The sequence below is a fragment of the Poecilia latipinna genome, unplaced genomic scaffold (genome assembly GCF_001443285.1).
Source record: "Poecilia latipinna isolate Pla-1442-1.1 unplaced genomic scaffold, P_latipinna-1.0 Scaffold604, whole genome shotgun sequence".
Lineage (NCBI taxonomy): Eukaryota > Metazoa > Chordata > Actinopteri > Cyprinodontiformes > Poeciliidae > Poecilia > Poecilia latipinna.
This window is the reverse complement of record NW_015113220.1, coordinates 168,359-184,289: the sequence shown is the minus strand read 5'-3', so window position 1 is coordinate 184,289 and position 15,931 is coordinate 168,359. Positions and strand designations below refer to the sequence as shown.

At 39.4% G+C, this 15,931-nt stretch overlaps 1 protein-coding gene across 1 annotated transcript in view; it reads right to left on the bottom strand.

Annotated features, from left to right (window-relative positions):
* The window catches only part of cdk19 (cyclin dependent kinase 19), a 74,480-nt gene that overhangs the window by 11,030 nt on the left and 47,519 nt on the right, over positions 1–15,931 (bottom strand). The window contains exons 5-12 of the mRNA XM_015042857.1: positions 8,097–8,154; positions 6,567–6,698; positions 5,539–5,682; positions 5,272–5,341; positions 5,041–5,113; positions 3,732–3,829; positions 3,498–3,576; positions 396–641 (exon numbers count right to left, since the gene is read on the bottom strand). Coding sequence (XP_014898343.1) covers positions 396–641; positions 3,498–3,576; positions 3,732–3,829; positions 5,041–5,113; positions 5,272–5,341; positions 5,539–5,682; positions 6,567–6,698; positions 8,097–8,154 — 900 coding nt within the window. The remainder of the gene's footprint in view (positions 1–395; positions 642–3,497; positions 3,577–3,731; positions 3,830–5,040; positions 5,114–5,271; positions 5,342–5,538; positions 5,683–6,566; positions 6,699–8,096; positions 8,155–15,931) is intronic.

Here is a 15,931-nt window from a genome sequence, read left to right as displayed (position 1 = left end):
TATATATATATATAGATAGATAGATAGATAGATAGATAGATAGATGTATATATATAATTTTAGTTTTATAAACAACATTATTAAACAACATTATACTATAACATTGGTTATAGTTTTGCCCCATTAGTTATTATTTTTATTTATTTCACTTAACAAAAATGTTTTCTTATTTCAGTTTTCGTGATTCTGTTTAGCAAAAACATTAACAGTTGGTTGTCAGTGCCGTCTGTGAGTGTTTAGACACCGTAAACAAAAACTAGCTTAGCTTCGTTGTTTCTAACTGGCCAATCAGTGAATACGTGTCAGTAAAGCATAAAACGTCCTGATTGCAGGAGCCAGCTGATGCTTTTTTTTTTTTTTTTTTTTTTTCTCAAAAAAAATCTTCAAAAACACACCTGATATTCTGACTGTAGCACCCCTGTGCCGGAGGAGGCCCCAGAGGGCCCGATTCGAGGCTTCTTGTTGGGCGGGCCCTGGTCCTGCACATGCTGCATGCCGCCTCCACCGGCAGCCCCTGTGGTCCCTGTGGTGCCGTTGGTCTGAGCCGAGTTCTGCTGGGAAGGGGCCTGCTGGGCCGCCGCCTGCTGTTGGGTCTGGCCCTGGGTCTGGCCCGTCGTCTGCTGGTGCTGCTGGGTCTGGTTCTGCAGCAAGAGGTGAACATGAGGGAGGCCTCAGAAAACTGGACCATGAGATATTCTGGTTCCTGACTCCCGGCGGACCTCCTTGTTGCCTCTCTATTTTTAACTTTCTGTCTCGCACCTGCGGCCCCCTTCTTCCCTGAGATAATAAAATGTTCTGCAGGGAAAACCGTCTGAAATGTTTTTTACTTGTGAATAATTTTGTTCCCACTGCAGAATGACGACCTTTGAAGTGTTTGGAAAAAAATTCTAATCTTTTCCAGATTGGAGGGCAGCAGTAGTTATTTCTCTATGATCACAGATACAGAAGCAATGATATGAACATTTGGGTCAGTACTGATATCCAGTATATTTATTACTGTTATGGCCTTTTTGCTATTATTTTTTATACCTAAATGAAATATATAATAAATATTTCACCACCCATTTGACACCTTGAAATAAACAACCACAGATAGGTAAAATATCTTAGCCCCTAACATTCAACTCATTTTTTCCTCTGTTCTTGTGTTTTCTCTGCTCTCAATTCTTATGATACATATTTTAAAAAGATATGAAAAGTTATGTAATGTGTAAGGAATATGAACAACTTGGTGTAATCACTGGATAAACAAAGAAAAAAAACAAACACACTTCCCCACTGCTTCTCTGCTTCAGTTAAACTCCCACAATCCTTTGTTGCATCACTGCCACTATCACATGGCTAAACAAATACCGTATGACCAACCTCCAGAAACAAACAAGATGGAAATAAACATCAAAAAAATCTTCAAAAACACACCTGATATTCTGACTGTAGCATCCCTGTGCCGGAGGGGTGCTACAGATCGGCCCAGTTTTATTTATCAGCCTGATACGATATATTAAAAAATGACTAATATCAGACGACACAGATATTAGTGCTGATATGGCGTACATCCCTAATCACACTTGATGTCTTCCTGCCTCTGCATTGCTAACACACTTCTCTAACCTCCAGTCCTTTTTTCCTTTATCAGTACATCAGATGGAAAATCCTTCTGATTCCACATCAGAGAAATGTTTCCTTAACCCAACAACCATCTTTGATGAGAGCTGGACCTTTCAGCTGCTCGCAGTACAATGACCTCCACCTCCTGCTGCGGTCTGTCACTGCATGGACGGTGCATTCCTGCCTTTGGCAAAGTCACAGCTGAACCCTTTCAGTGATATATTACACTGTAAAAATAACTGAAAGGCAAGAGGAGAGACTGCAGATTCTAACAGGCTCCAGATTTCTCACAATCCATTCCACTGTCACAGTGTGTAAGAAACCAAATCTGTGCTTTTTACAGCAAGAATGTGGAAGTCTCCACACACATCTGGTACTTTGAAATATATGCACAAGGCTGTGAAGGGATCAAACTGCCGAATGTCCCAAAGACTCCAGAATCAAAGTGACTGGGAATCCTGTGGATATTAACCAACATTCTGATGCCTTATTTTGGTTTAAAGAAGCCAGAATTATGTTGGACAAATCCATAAATTACTGATCTTCATATCAGAGATGATTCTTTGGGAAATCTTGAGTTTATAACTTATCACAGACTGACTTTTTTTGTTGTTGTTTTATTAAAATCAACAATATGACATTTTCTTAGCCTCAATGCAGGACGTTACAATATTACTATCCTGGGATTCTGAACATTTCAAAATAAGAGAGAAGCATCATGTTCTCAACTCAACGCTGTCAACCAGTGTCAGAAAAGTCTGTACTGCTGAAACACTGAATTCTATAAATCAAGACTAGAACCTAATTGTTTAGAGCTGTTTTTGATTAATAATACCTTTAATAACTGGCTTTTCAAAATGTGGGGCGTATCCCCTCTGGGGGTCACCAGAGCCCAACAAGAGGACAAAAATGTAACAAAAAAATAACTGCAAAAATTTTTATCCAACTTCACCAAGTCTAAAACCTGTTCATTCCTCCAGCCACCGGAGGCGCTGTTATAACCGTTCTGGCTGTGCATGGCTGGATGAAGCTGTTTACCTTTTATGTCCCAGAACTGGATGAAAACTTGACATGGTGTTACCAAACTCAGCGGTGAGCTGCTTGACATTCAGACTGTTTGGATTGTTTTGTCAAGTGTTGTTAATTTTTCCACTAAGATTTGTTTTCAGGTTTCCTTTATTTTAACACTTCCACAGTCGTTCAATAGTAGAGTTTGGTTATTTTTGATAAGTTTGTGTGTAAAAGTGTTTAAGATCTTGAAATGGGACTACTGATTATTCTTGGTTAATTAAGTTAAACTGCCATTGGCCTATTTATTTATTTTGATTTATTTTTATTTATCTATTGAAAAGCTAATGCTCGTAGCATTGTTAGTGAAGTGCTTATAAAATCTGGGCTTATTTTCGGTTTATTCTAACAGTACTGAATGTATTTTAGTGAATGACATCATGTTTGTTGCGCCACATGATTGGTGAATTTCTGGACAAGCTAATTTGTAATTAATGTAAAACTCAACTATTAATTGAATCCTAAATATTTATTTTTATTTGTTTGTGCCAAAAACTTAACTAAAGTAAAAAAAAAAAAAAAAAAAACTTCTGAACTACCACCACAGTTAGTGGGAAAAGACTGAACCTTTTGAAGAATTAGGGAAATGACTGTTTGTGTTATTGGTATAATTTTGTCTGCATGTAATTATTTGATGTCCATTTATTAATTCATTTATTTCTTCGATGCATTTTTTTCGATGCAAGTCAGGTTTTTTGTTTTGCCTGTCCATTCACCAGAAGCCTTAATGGTGAATCTAAAGCAGGTAAATCCCACATCAGTGAAACATATCTGAATGGATCATGGAGTACAAGAACAGCAAACAGTTGAGAATAAATCACCTTATCTGTTTTCTCTTCAGGTTCATCTTCGTTAAGAAACTCTCGCTTTGGGTAGGGGATCTGACAGCCAGCAAACACACTGGAGAAAAACACATCAGGTCCTCACATAAAGCATTTCTGCACCAGCGCACAGTGGCAACACAGGATTAACAACAGGAAGACATGATGAAAGGGAAAGAGGGAACCTCCCCCCCACTACTAAAGGTCTTGAGGAACAAGTTTTCTTGGGCTCACTCTGTGGTTGGTAAAGGCTCCTCCAGGAAGTAGGCGTCCTGCAGAGCCTGCTCCGACGTGATTCGCTTGGTGGGGTCCATGGTGAGGAGCTTTTGGAGCTGGGGGGCAGAGAGCAGAAAGTGTTGCATTAAATAATCAGTTTTAGACCCCTCTGCCACTATTCCTTCATTAAATAAACAGATTTAGACCCCACTGCCACTATTCTTTGATTAAATAAACAAATTTAGACCCCACTGTCACTATTCCTTCATTAAATAAACAAATTTAGACCCCACTGTCACTATTCCTTCATTTTTTATATAATACAGAAAAAAACAACTTAAAATTAAAAACACAGCCATGATTCTCATTGAACCACAGCGCTGGGGGCAAAACCTTGCTGGCTCTACTCTGAAATGACTGAATTCAGGCGCAAATATTTCTGTAAAGGAAGGATCCCTTCATTGTTGTCATGACATTTTAAATGTTTTAAATGTCCAACATGGTGAAAATGTGAGGCTGGGCAAATTCACATAGAAACGCTCATCATGGTCAAGAATTTCATTATTTTTCATTTAATTGAATTATTCAATTAAATTTAAAAAATACTTTAATTTATCCCAAAGAGAAACTAAATGTTGTGTCTTACATCATCCAAGTATCTTCAAAGAGTCATTGTGGATGGTGATGCTGTGGGCAGGAAGGAGCTCCAGTAGCAGTCAGTCTCACCATGAATCTAATGAGGCCTCTGACTGAAGAATGCTGCTGTATGACACTCTCATGACTTCTATGATCTACTGACAGGTCAATATCCAGCCAACAGAGACAATATTCCACAGTATCATCCTGTATGACATCATCAGTTGTTGTCTAACTCTGCTAATGTGTCTCATTTGCTTTTGCCGCTCCTCTTCAACTCTCTGTCTGGCCGTTTGGTTAAAAAGCCCGGAAGAGAGACACAGGAGTCTGCAGATATAACTACTGCTCATTCTTTATTACGTACTGCAGAAATTAATATCAGATATTTATTTTTAAAAAATGCTAATGATTTACTTGATTTTTTTTTCTGCAAAGAAGTGATTATATAACATAGAACTTTTTCGATATTTTAAAGACAAGAGTTGAGTAAAAAATAAATACTACGTTGTGAGGAGCAACTGCTCCTTATGGGGCCCGATGCCCAGGCCCCATACAAGCAAGTACTGTTTTTGAGTTAGGCTATGGAAATAAATTAAAAACTAACTAATGTCAATGACATGCGAAGACAGAAAGATATATTGTGTGCGTGTGTGTGTGTGTGTGTGTGTGTGTGTGTGTGTGTGTTAGTTACCAAGAGGAAAACCTTGCTGTCAGGCTTCACTTTGTGTTTCTCCATGTACTTGATGAGGCTGCTGTTTGCATACCTGTTAGGATGAAAACAAATGATGCCATATCTGGTACTTTAGATTATCAGACATCATCATGAACTCAGAACCTCTTCATCAAATTCAAATTCAAAAATACTTTATTGGTCCCAGAGGGAAATGAAATAAAATTCTAAATGAAATAAAGGTTCACTCACGTTGTCCTCCTGAAATCCTTCTGCAGCGTGGGATACTCTGGCATCTTTCTGATGTCCTCCCAGTCTTTATCTGCACACAGAGCAAACATGTAGCTGCTTTAGGGCTAAAACTGGTCAAATTAGCAAATTCCTCCAACATTTGTGTCTGTGTATTTGTGTTGCCGTTTTAACACACAGCTTAAAGTACACAATGAAAGCTAATGTAACTAACTCAACAGCAACGGGGTGGTTTGTTTGAAGCTGTGGTTGGGGGTTCTGGATGCAGACCTGCAGGGAAACCCATCACACTGAATATCCTGTCCAGCTGGTCATGGTGGAAAGGGTTGCTGGTCTTGATGTCCTCCTGGCGACAGTGGAAGATGGGCTCCGACGTTAGCAGCTCCGCAAAGATGCAGCCAATTGCCCAAATGTCTGATGTAACACACACACAGTTTTTAAATCAGTGTTGTTTTGATTAGAACTTTGAATCAAGTGGATGAAGGAAGGAGATTAAAATAATGAAAATAATTGCTAAGTATTCCTTGGCAAAATGGTGTGTGAGGGATTTTAAATGTTGCTTATGTTGTATTTATTGGTTTATTTACTGTTCAACTTTTCAGTCTTACCAGAACTTGATTGTCAAGTTTTGTGTTTTTAATGACCACTGGTTACAGTAGTGGAATGTTAGTGCCACGCCCTGCAGTTAAATATTAATTGTTGGTGTGTTGCTATTTTGCTGAAAAATTAATTACCCACTGGAACATTAATGAAGATGACTGAATTCTGAATCTAAAAATCTATTTTATTTATCCAGAGTCTTCAAATCCAACCTACTGAAACAATGGATATCTTTGTCAGTAGGTGGCGATAAGATCAAGATTAACATCAAATTTTAGAAGAATCTGATAAAAGGTGAAGATTCTTCCAAAGCAATTTTCAGTTTCTCAGTAAAATCTCTTTTTACGTCTCAGCAGAAGGTTCAAATGCTACAAGAATCTCTCAATTCAGCAAAAAAAAAAAAACTGTGTTAATGAGAAAAGAGGTGGAGTTCTACTTAAAGATCCAACTAATTTGTCTTTTAATTTATACAAAGAATTCAGCCCCTTTTACGTTTTACTGATTTCTACAATATAATGACAGTAAAATACAGATACGTAACATAAATTAAGTGATTGCAGAAATATTCACCCCTTTCAAGTCAGTGGTTAATGGATACCCCTTCAGCAGCTCGCCTGTTTATGCCCCAGAGTGACTCAACATAAACCACCAAATGCCTGCCTGTTTCATATCTCAATGGTGGGATGAATCACACTCACCGATAGCTTTGGTGTAGTGCCGGGCCCCAAGGAGCAACTCAGGGGCCCGGTACCAGAAGGTCACCACCACGGGGTCGAGGTCCGCCAGGGGCTTCAGGGGAGAGTTGAAGAGTCTGGCAAACCCCATGTCAGCTGTGTGGTGTTCACAGAAAAGACAAGATGTGCTGATCAAACAAAGGAATTATGTGACGGTGACATGAGTGAAGGAGGCTGTGATTCTCACATGTGACATTCTTCTAAAGCCCTCTAGAAATGTTTCAGACACACTAATGAGACTGTAAAACGGTGCAGATGTCCAACATAACCTCTGCCTATTAGAAGAACTTTGAAATTTAGAGACACTTCCTTAAAATGTTGCAAAGAACCGTTTAAGGATATGCACTGAGAACTTGTGGCTTATTGCTACAGGTAAGTCCTGTAGCAATAAGTAATAAATCAATTAATCACATGATAAATTAGGATTATTCAATAATTCCATTTGCATGATTTATTGTTTTTCTCTCAACTTTTTTTCCTCTTTGGTCTCAACTAGCCAATCTGAGAGAGCCAATCTGTTTACAGAGATTTCATAATTCATTTTATTTGCTCTTTCTGTTGTTTTGTTTATTTATTTGGGGTATTTAAAATGTCTTCCAGTTCCAGTGTTAAATGTTCACTAGAATTGAAAGTTTATTGATCTTTGAGAATGTTTTCTTGCATCATCATGCTATGGCCATTGCATAAACTGAAAATGGTCTCAAAACAACAATATTATAATTTATCACAATAACTTTTGTTACATTTGTTATTGTGACAGACATACTTGTGGCCCCTACTCAGTCAATGATTATATGGACTGGCTGGTTAGAAAGTAAAAAAAAAAATCACCATTTTGCACAGTTGAATGGTTGTCATAGAGATTATAGGATTTCTCAATCAATGCAAAATGTCAGGTATGTTTTTGATAAAGGAATAAGATTATAACATAAGATAAAGCTCAAAAAAGTTGATTTTACATAGTACTACCCCTTTAAGGGGCAAAGCAAATCTACAAAAATTGGCAATGCGTCCAAAAAAGTCTGATTGGTGTATCTCTAATTTAAAAGCTTTGAATATAATTGTACAATTCGAGAAACACGAGTCAATTTGATCAGTTTCTTTTATCAACATAGAAAACTGAAGGTATAAACTAACTGAGAACAAAGTTATTCCCATTGCACTTCTCTTGACTTCTGATCTGCTTGCCCCTGCAGCTCAGCCGGGCTCAGTGTGTCCGCTGCAATCCTCCCTCGCAGCGAAGCTTCAGAGTGTGGCTGCACTGGTACAACACCTTCATTCTATTAGTGGGAGGGTTTAAAAATAGATCCCAGTTCTGCAGCATTACCCTCCAACAGTCTCTTGCCAGATGGCTTATATAACACTGATCTGGGCTCCTGATTTAACCTCCCAAAGGAAGGGTTAAACACTGACAAACCTTACTGACCCACTGCAATGATGATATCACAGTCTCTGCATTGTATTCAAACAGACATGAAAACAAAAAATTGTTACCAATTTTAACTCTGCCTCGTTCAGGACCTTCTCCCATCACCAGGATGTTGGCTGGTTTCTGTAGAAGACAAGGAGAGCACAGTTTAAACACCACAGAGCAGAGAAATGCTTGTGCAGAAAACATTTCTGCACAAGCAGAAATAAAGTTTGGTAAAGCAACCCTGGAGAAGAGAAGTTGGAGGGTCCAACATAAGCTGCGCTCCCATCACAAAAGAGCGCAAAACCTTGTTGATATTTGTTGAGAGTTGAAAAACAAAATACAAATTTGCAATTGCTGTGTTTCTGTTAAACAAGAAATGCTATTAAAATCACACAATAAGTCATTAAAAAACATTGTCCTCCTACCACTTCCTGTCACCTTTGTCGTTTCCGACAGTAGTGATATCCATTTGTTGATAGGTGACTCGTGATGTGTCAAGTGTTTCCATTGCAGTTTTGCAAAATACACAAATTTTGATACGGTCAAAAAAAAAAAACACATCATCCTAGTGCAAAGCTAAAACCTATGTCAACCAATCAGATTGCTTCAAAACAAATACAACTTGCTGCTTAGGAATTTGTGTGGCGAGATAGATTGAACCAATTTTAAATAGTGTATTAAAATATAAAGTTACTAAAACACAAAACGATGTTGATTGGGAATTATTTCAAAGCAAGTACGTGGATAAAATGGCAAATTATTTGTTACAGACTGTAATGCGTGGGATTCTAAATCTCCATTTCTCAAATCTCCACTTTGTTTTTATAAGTAATTGTTTTTAATTCTATTAAAAGAGGCCAAAATACATAAAAATGTAGTTGTTTTCCCAGATATCTGGATACATATCAACTAAGCCCTAGTATTTATATATAACACACACAGATGTGCCTCTGTTTCTAACATACTAAAATAAATGATCATTTATGGTAGGAAGGAAAATATTTTCTATGCTTTTTAATAGAGTTCTTTACAGTAAATGTCTGAAGGTCTAATTTCACCATTCAACTCATAAGTAAACTGAGTTCAAAGGCACCCAGTGGTCACAAAATGATCCAGTCTCTATATGTTTTAGATAACCACTGCTAAAGGAGGACGCGGTATCTGCATCTTTATCAGACACTATAGATCACTAGAATCTGCTGAAGCTCCCAGGATGTCTGTACGTACATGAACCCATTGACTTCCCAGACACTGACCTGCCTGGCAAACACGCTGTGTTGCTATAGAGACGGCACTAATAAGGAGGTCTATTATTCACGCCCACCACATAACCTGCTGCGATCAGAAAACACAAAGAGGAGCATCTCTGAAAAGAGCTGACAAGTTCAAGCTCACCGGCTCGTCTTTGGCGTTTCCCACGTATTCTGTGATCGGTAAATGACCTGATGGGCTGCTTTCACTAACACAGAACGGAACAAATCAGATCACGTGGACAGTAAACTGAACAAAACAACATATAAAAACTAAGTACATCATTGGTCTTGCATTTAAATTAAATTAAAAACAAACAAATTAAAAAATTAACCAAAAAAGACATTTTGTTTTGAACATATCCAGGGAGGTTCATCATTTCCAATTGGTCAGTTTTAGAAATGGATCAGGAGCTGAGGGAAACCCTTCTCTGTCCCTGCGGGGACACAGAAACTCAGTCCTTAAGGGACATGGCCTCTTTCACAAAATCATCTACATCTTTGTCTTCACAAATAGGCCAACCAGGAGCCAGGAGCTTACTTAAACAACTGATAAACAGAAAACACAAACGTCTATAAAGCAAATGTTTCAAAAGTCAAGGTAGTTTCCCCCTTCCTGCTTTGCATGAACACATTAGCCTCAAATGGTAATTTTTGAGGGGGTTTGTTCCAGTTAGTACTTGGCTACTAGATTTTAGTGCCCTGCAGTTTTGTGTTGTATCTAGGAGACAAGTTTTATTTTTTACTTTTTCTTTCTTCAGCTATATTTAGTTTCCTCGTGTCTTTGTAAGACTCACAGTTGATTCTGCTCTATCTGATTGGACACAGAATGAAGGAAATTCTGTGTCCAATCAGATAGAGCACAAAACCTGTCAGCTAGCAATGACATTCCATCAGGGCTTAGATTGTTTAAAGGGAAGGGAACAATGTTTTACTACCTATGTGATTTAATCTTTACCCCTGCTGTCTGCCCTCTGTTGGTATGGCATATGAAGATACACTGTCTTTAGTAGATGTGCTCCAGCATCATTTTTATCGAAGCCAATAAAATAAAATGTGGAATGTGATCACCAGCTAAGTCAAAGATTTTTTGGGAAAAAAAAGTACTATGGCAATAACTTTGGAATATAGGGACGTCATATTTACTGCATACATTCACCACTGCTTTTGATTCAAGTACTACTTCGCAAATGCTGATTACTTAACCTCAAAATACACTGTGCAGATGCTCTGTCTGCATCAACAAAGATTCACTTGACTTGGAATGGCAAAAGCTTGGGTTGGCCTCAACTGAATGCAGTCTGGCTTATTTTTGGAATTATTTAACAAACATTTTTTTCTGAATACTAACAGGCTGAGCACAGATTATTAGTGTTATTAGTATTATCTTAGATTAACAGATTATCATGAAGCATGGAGGAAGAAAATAGATAACCAAATTCCAGTAGAGGCTATACATTTTATATTTCAGATGTTCGAACTCACTTGGTAAAAATAAAGAGTTTTGCCAGGTTATCATTATGACCACATTTTTAAAATATGAGCAGCCTAAGCAGAGAACTCCAGACACCCTCTCCCCAGCTGCTTGAACCTGCTCCTCTGGTGGAATCCCAAAGCGTTTCCAGACAGCTGAGAAACATAGTCCCTCCAGGGTGTCCTGGGTCTTCCTGTGAGACTCCCACTGGCTTATCACCTTAACTCTGAGGGTCAGCCCAGACACCCTGCAGAGAAAGCTCATTTTGGTCACTTGTGTCCGCAATTTCATTCCATCATTGCCCAACGCTCATGACCACAGATAAGTGTAGGAACGTAGATCAAACAGTAAACTGAGAGCCTTGCCTTTCCCTCTGCTCTCTCATCACCACAACAGACCGGTACGGCGTCCACATCACTGCGGACACCCCACCAATCCGACTGTCCGTCTACCACTCCTTTTTTCCCACATTAGTGAACAAGACTCCAAGGTACTGAAACTCCTCCACTTGAAGCAGGACCGCTGAGATCATTTAACCCATAAAAGTCAGGTGCAACAAGTCCATGTAGCCAACTCTAGAACACTCTAGGCCAAGGATCCTCAAATCCAGGCCTAAAAGGCCAGATTCCTGCGTCAAATAATCAGGTTATTAGCAGGACTCTGGAGAACTTTGCTGCATACTGAGGAAGTAATTCAGTTATTTGATTGAAGCGTACTGAACCAATGACACATGTAAAAGTTGCAGGACACCGGCCTGGATTTGAGGATCCCTGGCCTAGGTTACATCGGGCTGATATCTTTTGTGGTCACATTCCATTCAATGGAAAAAAGCAAGGCACTGAAAGGAAAGAGAGAAATACGTAAACCACCAAACATTATATTTGGACTTTACAACAGCAAGTTGACCAACTGGATACGCAGCTGGTAGCACATGTATTTCTGTCCGGAGACAGAAATACAGACAACGGATGGTAATTATGCAATGTCTTTGGATTGTTTTATTGCCAGATGTCCTGGTGCCCTCTTGACATTGCTAAGATTATCAAGTTTAAAATGAAAACTATGATTGTGATTTTACTCTAAAAAAATTATAATATTTTAAGTTATAGATGTGTTAATATATCATTTTTCAGTGACACTCTTTCGTACTCCAGTCATCCAGGTGAGCTGCAATGGTTTGTAAAGCAAAGGACCTTAAGCTGGGTCACCTGGTAAGTCAATGTGGAATTGTCGGCTTCGCACAAACTGGATGCACTTACATAACCCCTGAGCCACACCAAACAGCTGGCGGGGGCAAGAAAGGAGGCAGTGGGGGGACAAACAAATAGGGGGATGGGCACTGTGCAGCAGTGCACTGCAGAACACATGCCTGTTCCCAGACAGCCAGAGAAAACTACACAGCAGCACAAACTGAAGCTTATGTAACAGCCTGAGTACTGTAGCCATGAAGGAAGTGGTGGTAGGAGCACTGCTCCCCATGGAGACACAGAGAGCTGGAGATTATACGGCTGCAGTGTCGCTCCTATCCTCTAACTCCTCAGAGGATTTCTGATACGGGCCTAGAGGTTGTTTTCAACCAAGCGTCAACAGTCACTCACTTTTCTTTCCTTATTGCTCACACTCAGAGAAAACTAAACAAGAGGCGAGCACCTGCAAGATAGTTGGGTCTACAATGAGAGCTAAAGAATTACGCAAATCAGAGCTTGAACCTGCTACAATGGCAGGAAGCCCTGGCAATGAAACATTACAACAACAGGACTAAGGGCAATGCATCACAGTTTTATCGGGCCACAGAAAATAGTTGTGGGAGGACGGAAGTGTTGGTGCACCGATAAGACCGGTGTGACCTCCAGAGAGCAAAACAACCACAATGCTGCTGTGGGAGAATTCAGACCCAAGGAGGTTTGACTTTAATCCCTTCAGAGTGAGCTTCTGTTCAATCTATTTTAATCTATGGTACAATGTAAATTATTGTATATAATCCAGGTAAAATATGAGTGTTTTTCTACAGCAGTGAAGTGTTGGAGTAGCACATGACTCCAGACGTACTGCAGCACAGTTTTTGTTTGTAGCTCTAATTTCCCACTGCAGTCGCTGCAGCTCATTGTATTTCATGTGTTGCAGGAGCAGGAGGAAGAGTCATATCTGTTATCGTCTATAATTTAACTCTGCTACTGCACGGCTGTAAAACTTGTGAAACAAGCATCTTGTCATCGCACTCATTTTCTGTGATACTTTCCTGATTTTCTTATCTAGCCTTTTCAACTAAAAAATGTCAGCAAATGAAGTTGTTTGAAGATATCAGAGTACTGGGGATCTGCACACTGGAAAGGCTTCCAATAACCATCGAGCAGCATGACGGTACATGTGCCTTACAGCAGATGGTCACAGGTTTGGTACAGCTGACTCTGAAACAAAGCAGAGTCACAATGGCGTGGCTGAATGCCAACATACCCCTGTGCAGGACCACATGTTCACGGCCCATGTGCAGCTGCAGCAAGCTCTCGGACCAAATCAGGACCGGCACCAGCGAGGATCTCGGCACCTGGTCACATGGAGGATCCACAGCTTCAGCATGAGCTAATGTTCCCACATGGCAGCTTTATGACGACAGTGACCTGTCTACAGTCAAAACAGACCAAAACATCGTTGTTTATTTGGAAACACCGTTCCAGACAGCTAATTACACTAAAAGCTTGAAGTTCCGGTTCAGATCAGGTCTGTGCCTATGGCAGAGATTGAGCATGTCAATAGCTGCCTTTCTATAACAGATGAGTGCAAAACTTTGTCAATATTCCACTAATATTGAAAAAACATAATTTCGTAATTGTGTGTTTTCATTAAATAAGAATCACAATTAAAATCACCTGTGAATAACTTTGGTCACGCAACAAGTCATTAAAAAAAATGCTACACCATCATCCTCTAAATCAGGGGTGTCAAACGTACGGCCCGCGGGCCGGAACCGGCCCGCTGAACGATTTAGTCCGGCCCGGGGGCTAAATGCATTATCATTATTCATGAAAAAACATATAGCCTACTTCGTTTAATTGAAAATCTGCAGTTCCTATACTGTCCACGAGGGGCGCTGTGTTTTATTCAGCGCACACAACATGATGCAACACTGCAGCGGAACTAACAGCAGATGGCAGCACTGAGCTTCAGGTTCTGTAAACAAGTTCGATTCTATGCTTTACCAGCTTTTTATTTTGGCCCTGGTAACCTCATATTTCTCGTACATGCTAACATACATACATGTTATGTATGCAAGTTTTTCTATATGTATGCATTTTATGCATCATCAAATGTACTTAATCAAATGTCTGTTTAAAACAGCTGACACTTAAGATTTCAAATGTGTGAAGCCACACATTTGAAATCTTGTGTGGCCCCCTGCAGATCAGATTAAGCTGTATGCGGCCCCTAAACCAAAATGAGTTTGACACCCCTGCTCTAAATACTTGCTGTCATCTTCATGGTTTGCACCGGTCAAATTGCACATTTATATGGTTAATATAAATGCAGCTAATAAGTTAGATAAAGTTATCTAAGTCACATCCACTAATGGGTTACACACACCTATCTGGTGAGCATAGAACATAACACCTGAATGTAAAGAATAAACTACAATTAATTTTAAACATTAGTCTGAAGGGTGAAAAAATAAGTTTAATTTGTGAAACTGGAATTTTAGAATCTGCAGATGACTTGATTAACCCACCGGCTGGAAATCAGAAGACTAAGAGTCATTGTTTTTTTTACTGACAGGCTGCAATTTCAGTTTAGCCATGGCTCTTCCTATTGTCATTGTCAGTTTTTAAGGTTTACACATAAAGACAAAGTCCAAACCACAATTCAGTCCAGTTTAAAACAAAAAATATGCACTCATCAGTCATTTTATTAGGTACACTTCTCAATTTCTTGTTTATACAAAGAGTAAATCAGCCAATCCATTGCCAGCAACTCTCTAGGTGTAGCAGTAGCGTTGCTGTTGGTGCCAGTCAGGCTGGCCTGAGTGTTTCAGAAACAGTTGATCTAATCAAATTTTTTCACATAATCATCAGATGGGTCGACAGAGAATGGTCTGAAAAGTCTACAATATTCAGTCAGGAGCGGTTGTTTAGATTAAAATGTCTTGTTGATGTCGGAAGAGAATGGTTTCAGATGACAAATAACCACAACAGAAGCTAAAATAACCACCTGTTACAACCATTTTCACCTGTTATGAAAATGCCATCTCTGACTGCACAAGGCTTGAAGCAGATGAGCTACAGCAGCAGAAGACTACATGAGGGGACACATCTGTCGGCTAACAACAGTAAACTGTGGGTACAACAGAGCTCTCTGCTAACAGCGAAACTAACAGTGGAGCCAATTTTTCATTTAGCGCATTAGCAATTTGCCAACTTTGAGAACATTTAGCCCACTTAGCTTTCCTTGAATTAATTTTTGCGGATAAATTCTAAGGTGCTAATTTACTTGGTTGTTTTGTAAATGTTCAGCTGAAGAGAGTTCCAGATCTGTGCTGAAGTTTTGGAAATCGACTGTTAAGAATTCTGAATGTGATTAGATGTTTATATTCACACCTCTAGTGGGTGAAGACTGTTTACGCAGCAGTTCTGTTTCCTCTCCACAGGTTCTTGAAAACTGACGTTGATTCTGTGCCCAGAATACATCACTGTAAAAGAGTGATGTAAAACATCAGTTTAAAATCTACTGATGTCCTGAGTGCTTTCTGATGGAAGATCCGTTGTGCTCAGCTTGGGAAAATAAGCAACGGAGTTAGCAATGTTCAACTGTAAAACTGGAACTATAAAGAAACTGTATCCAAAGAATCATGTCCTGAAGTACAACAACACAGGTAGCACTTTAGCTTTAGATTCTGCTAAATACCATGTTGGTATAGCGCCTTAGTGCTAGTGGAAGTAATGTTTATGATTAGAAATATGATAATCAAGGCGTCCTTAAGATTGTCGAAAGGGGAAAATCATTACAAAAATCGGTAGAAACATCTTGCTGTGTGAACTAGGACGTAGACATGGCAGTGAGCTGACTTTACTCTATCCTCCACAGATTCCAGATCTCAGTCCAACAGAGAACCGTTGGGATGTGGAGGAGCAGTACATTCACATCATGGATGTCCAGTAGACCAGTGTTTTTCAACCACTGTTCCGCGGCACACTAGTGTGCC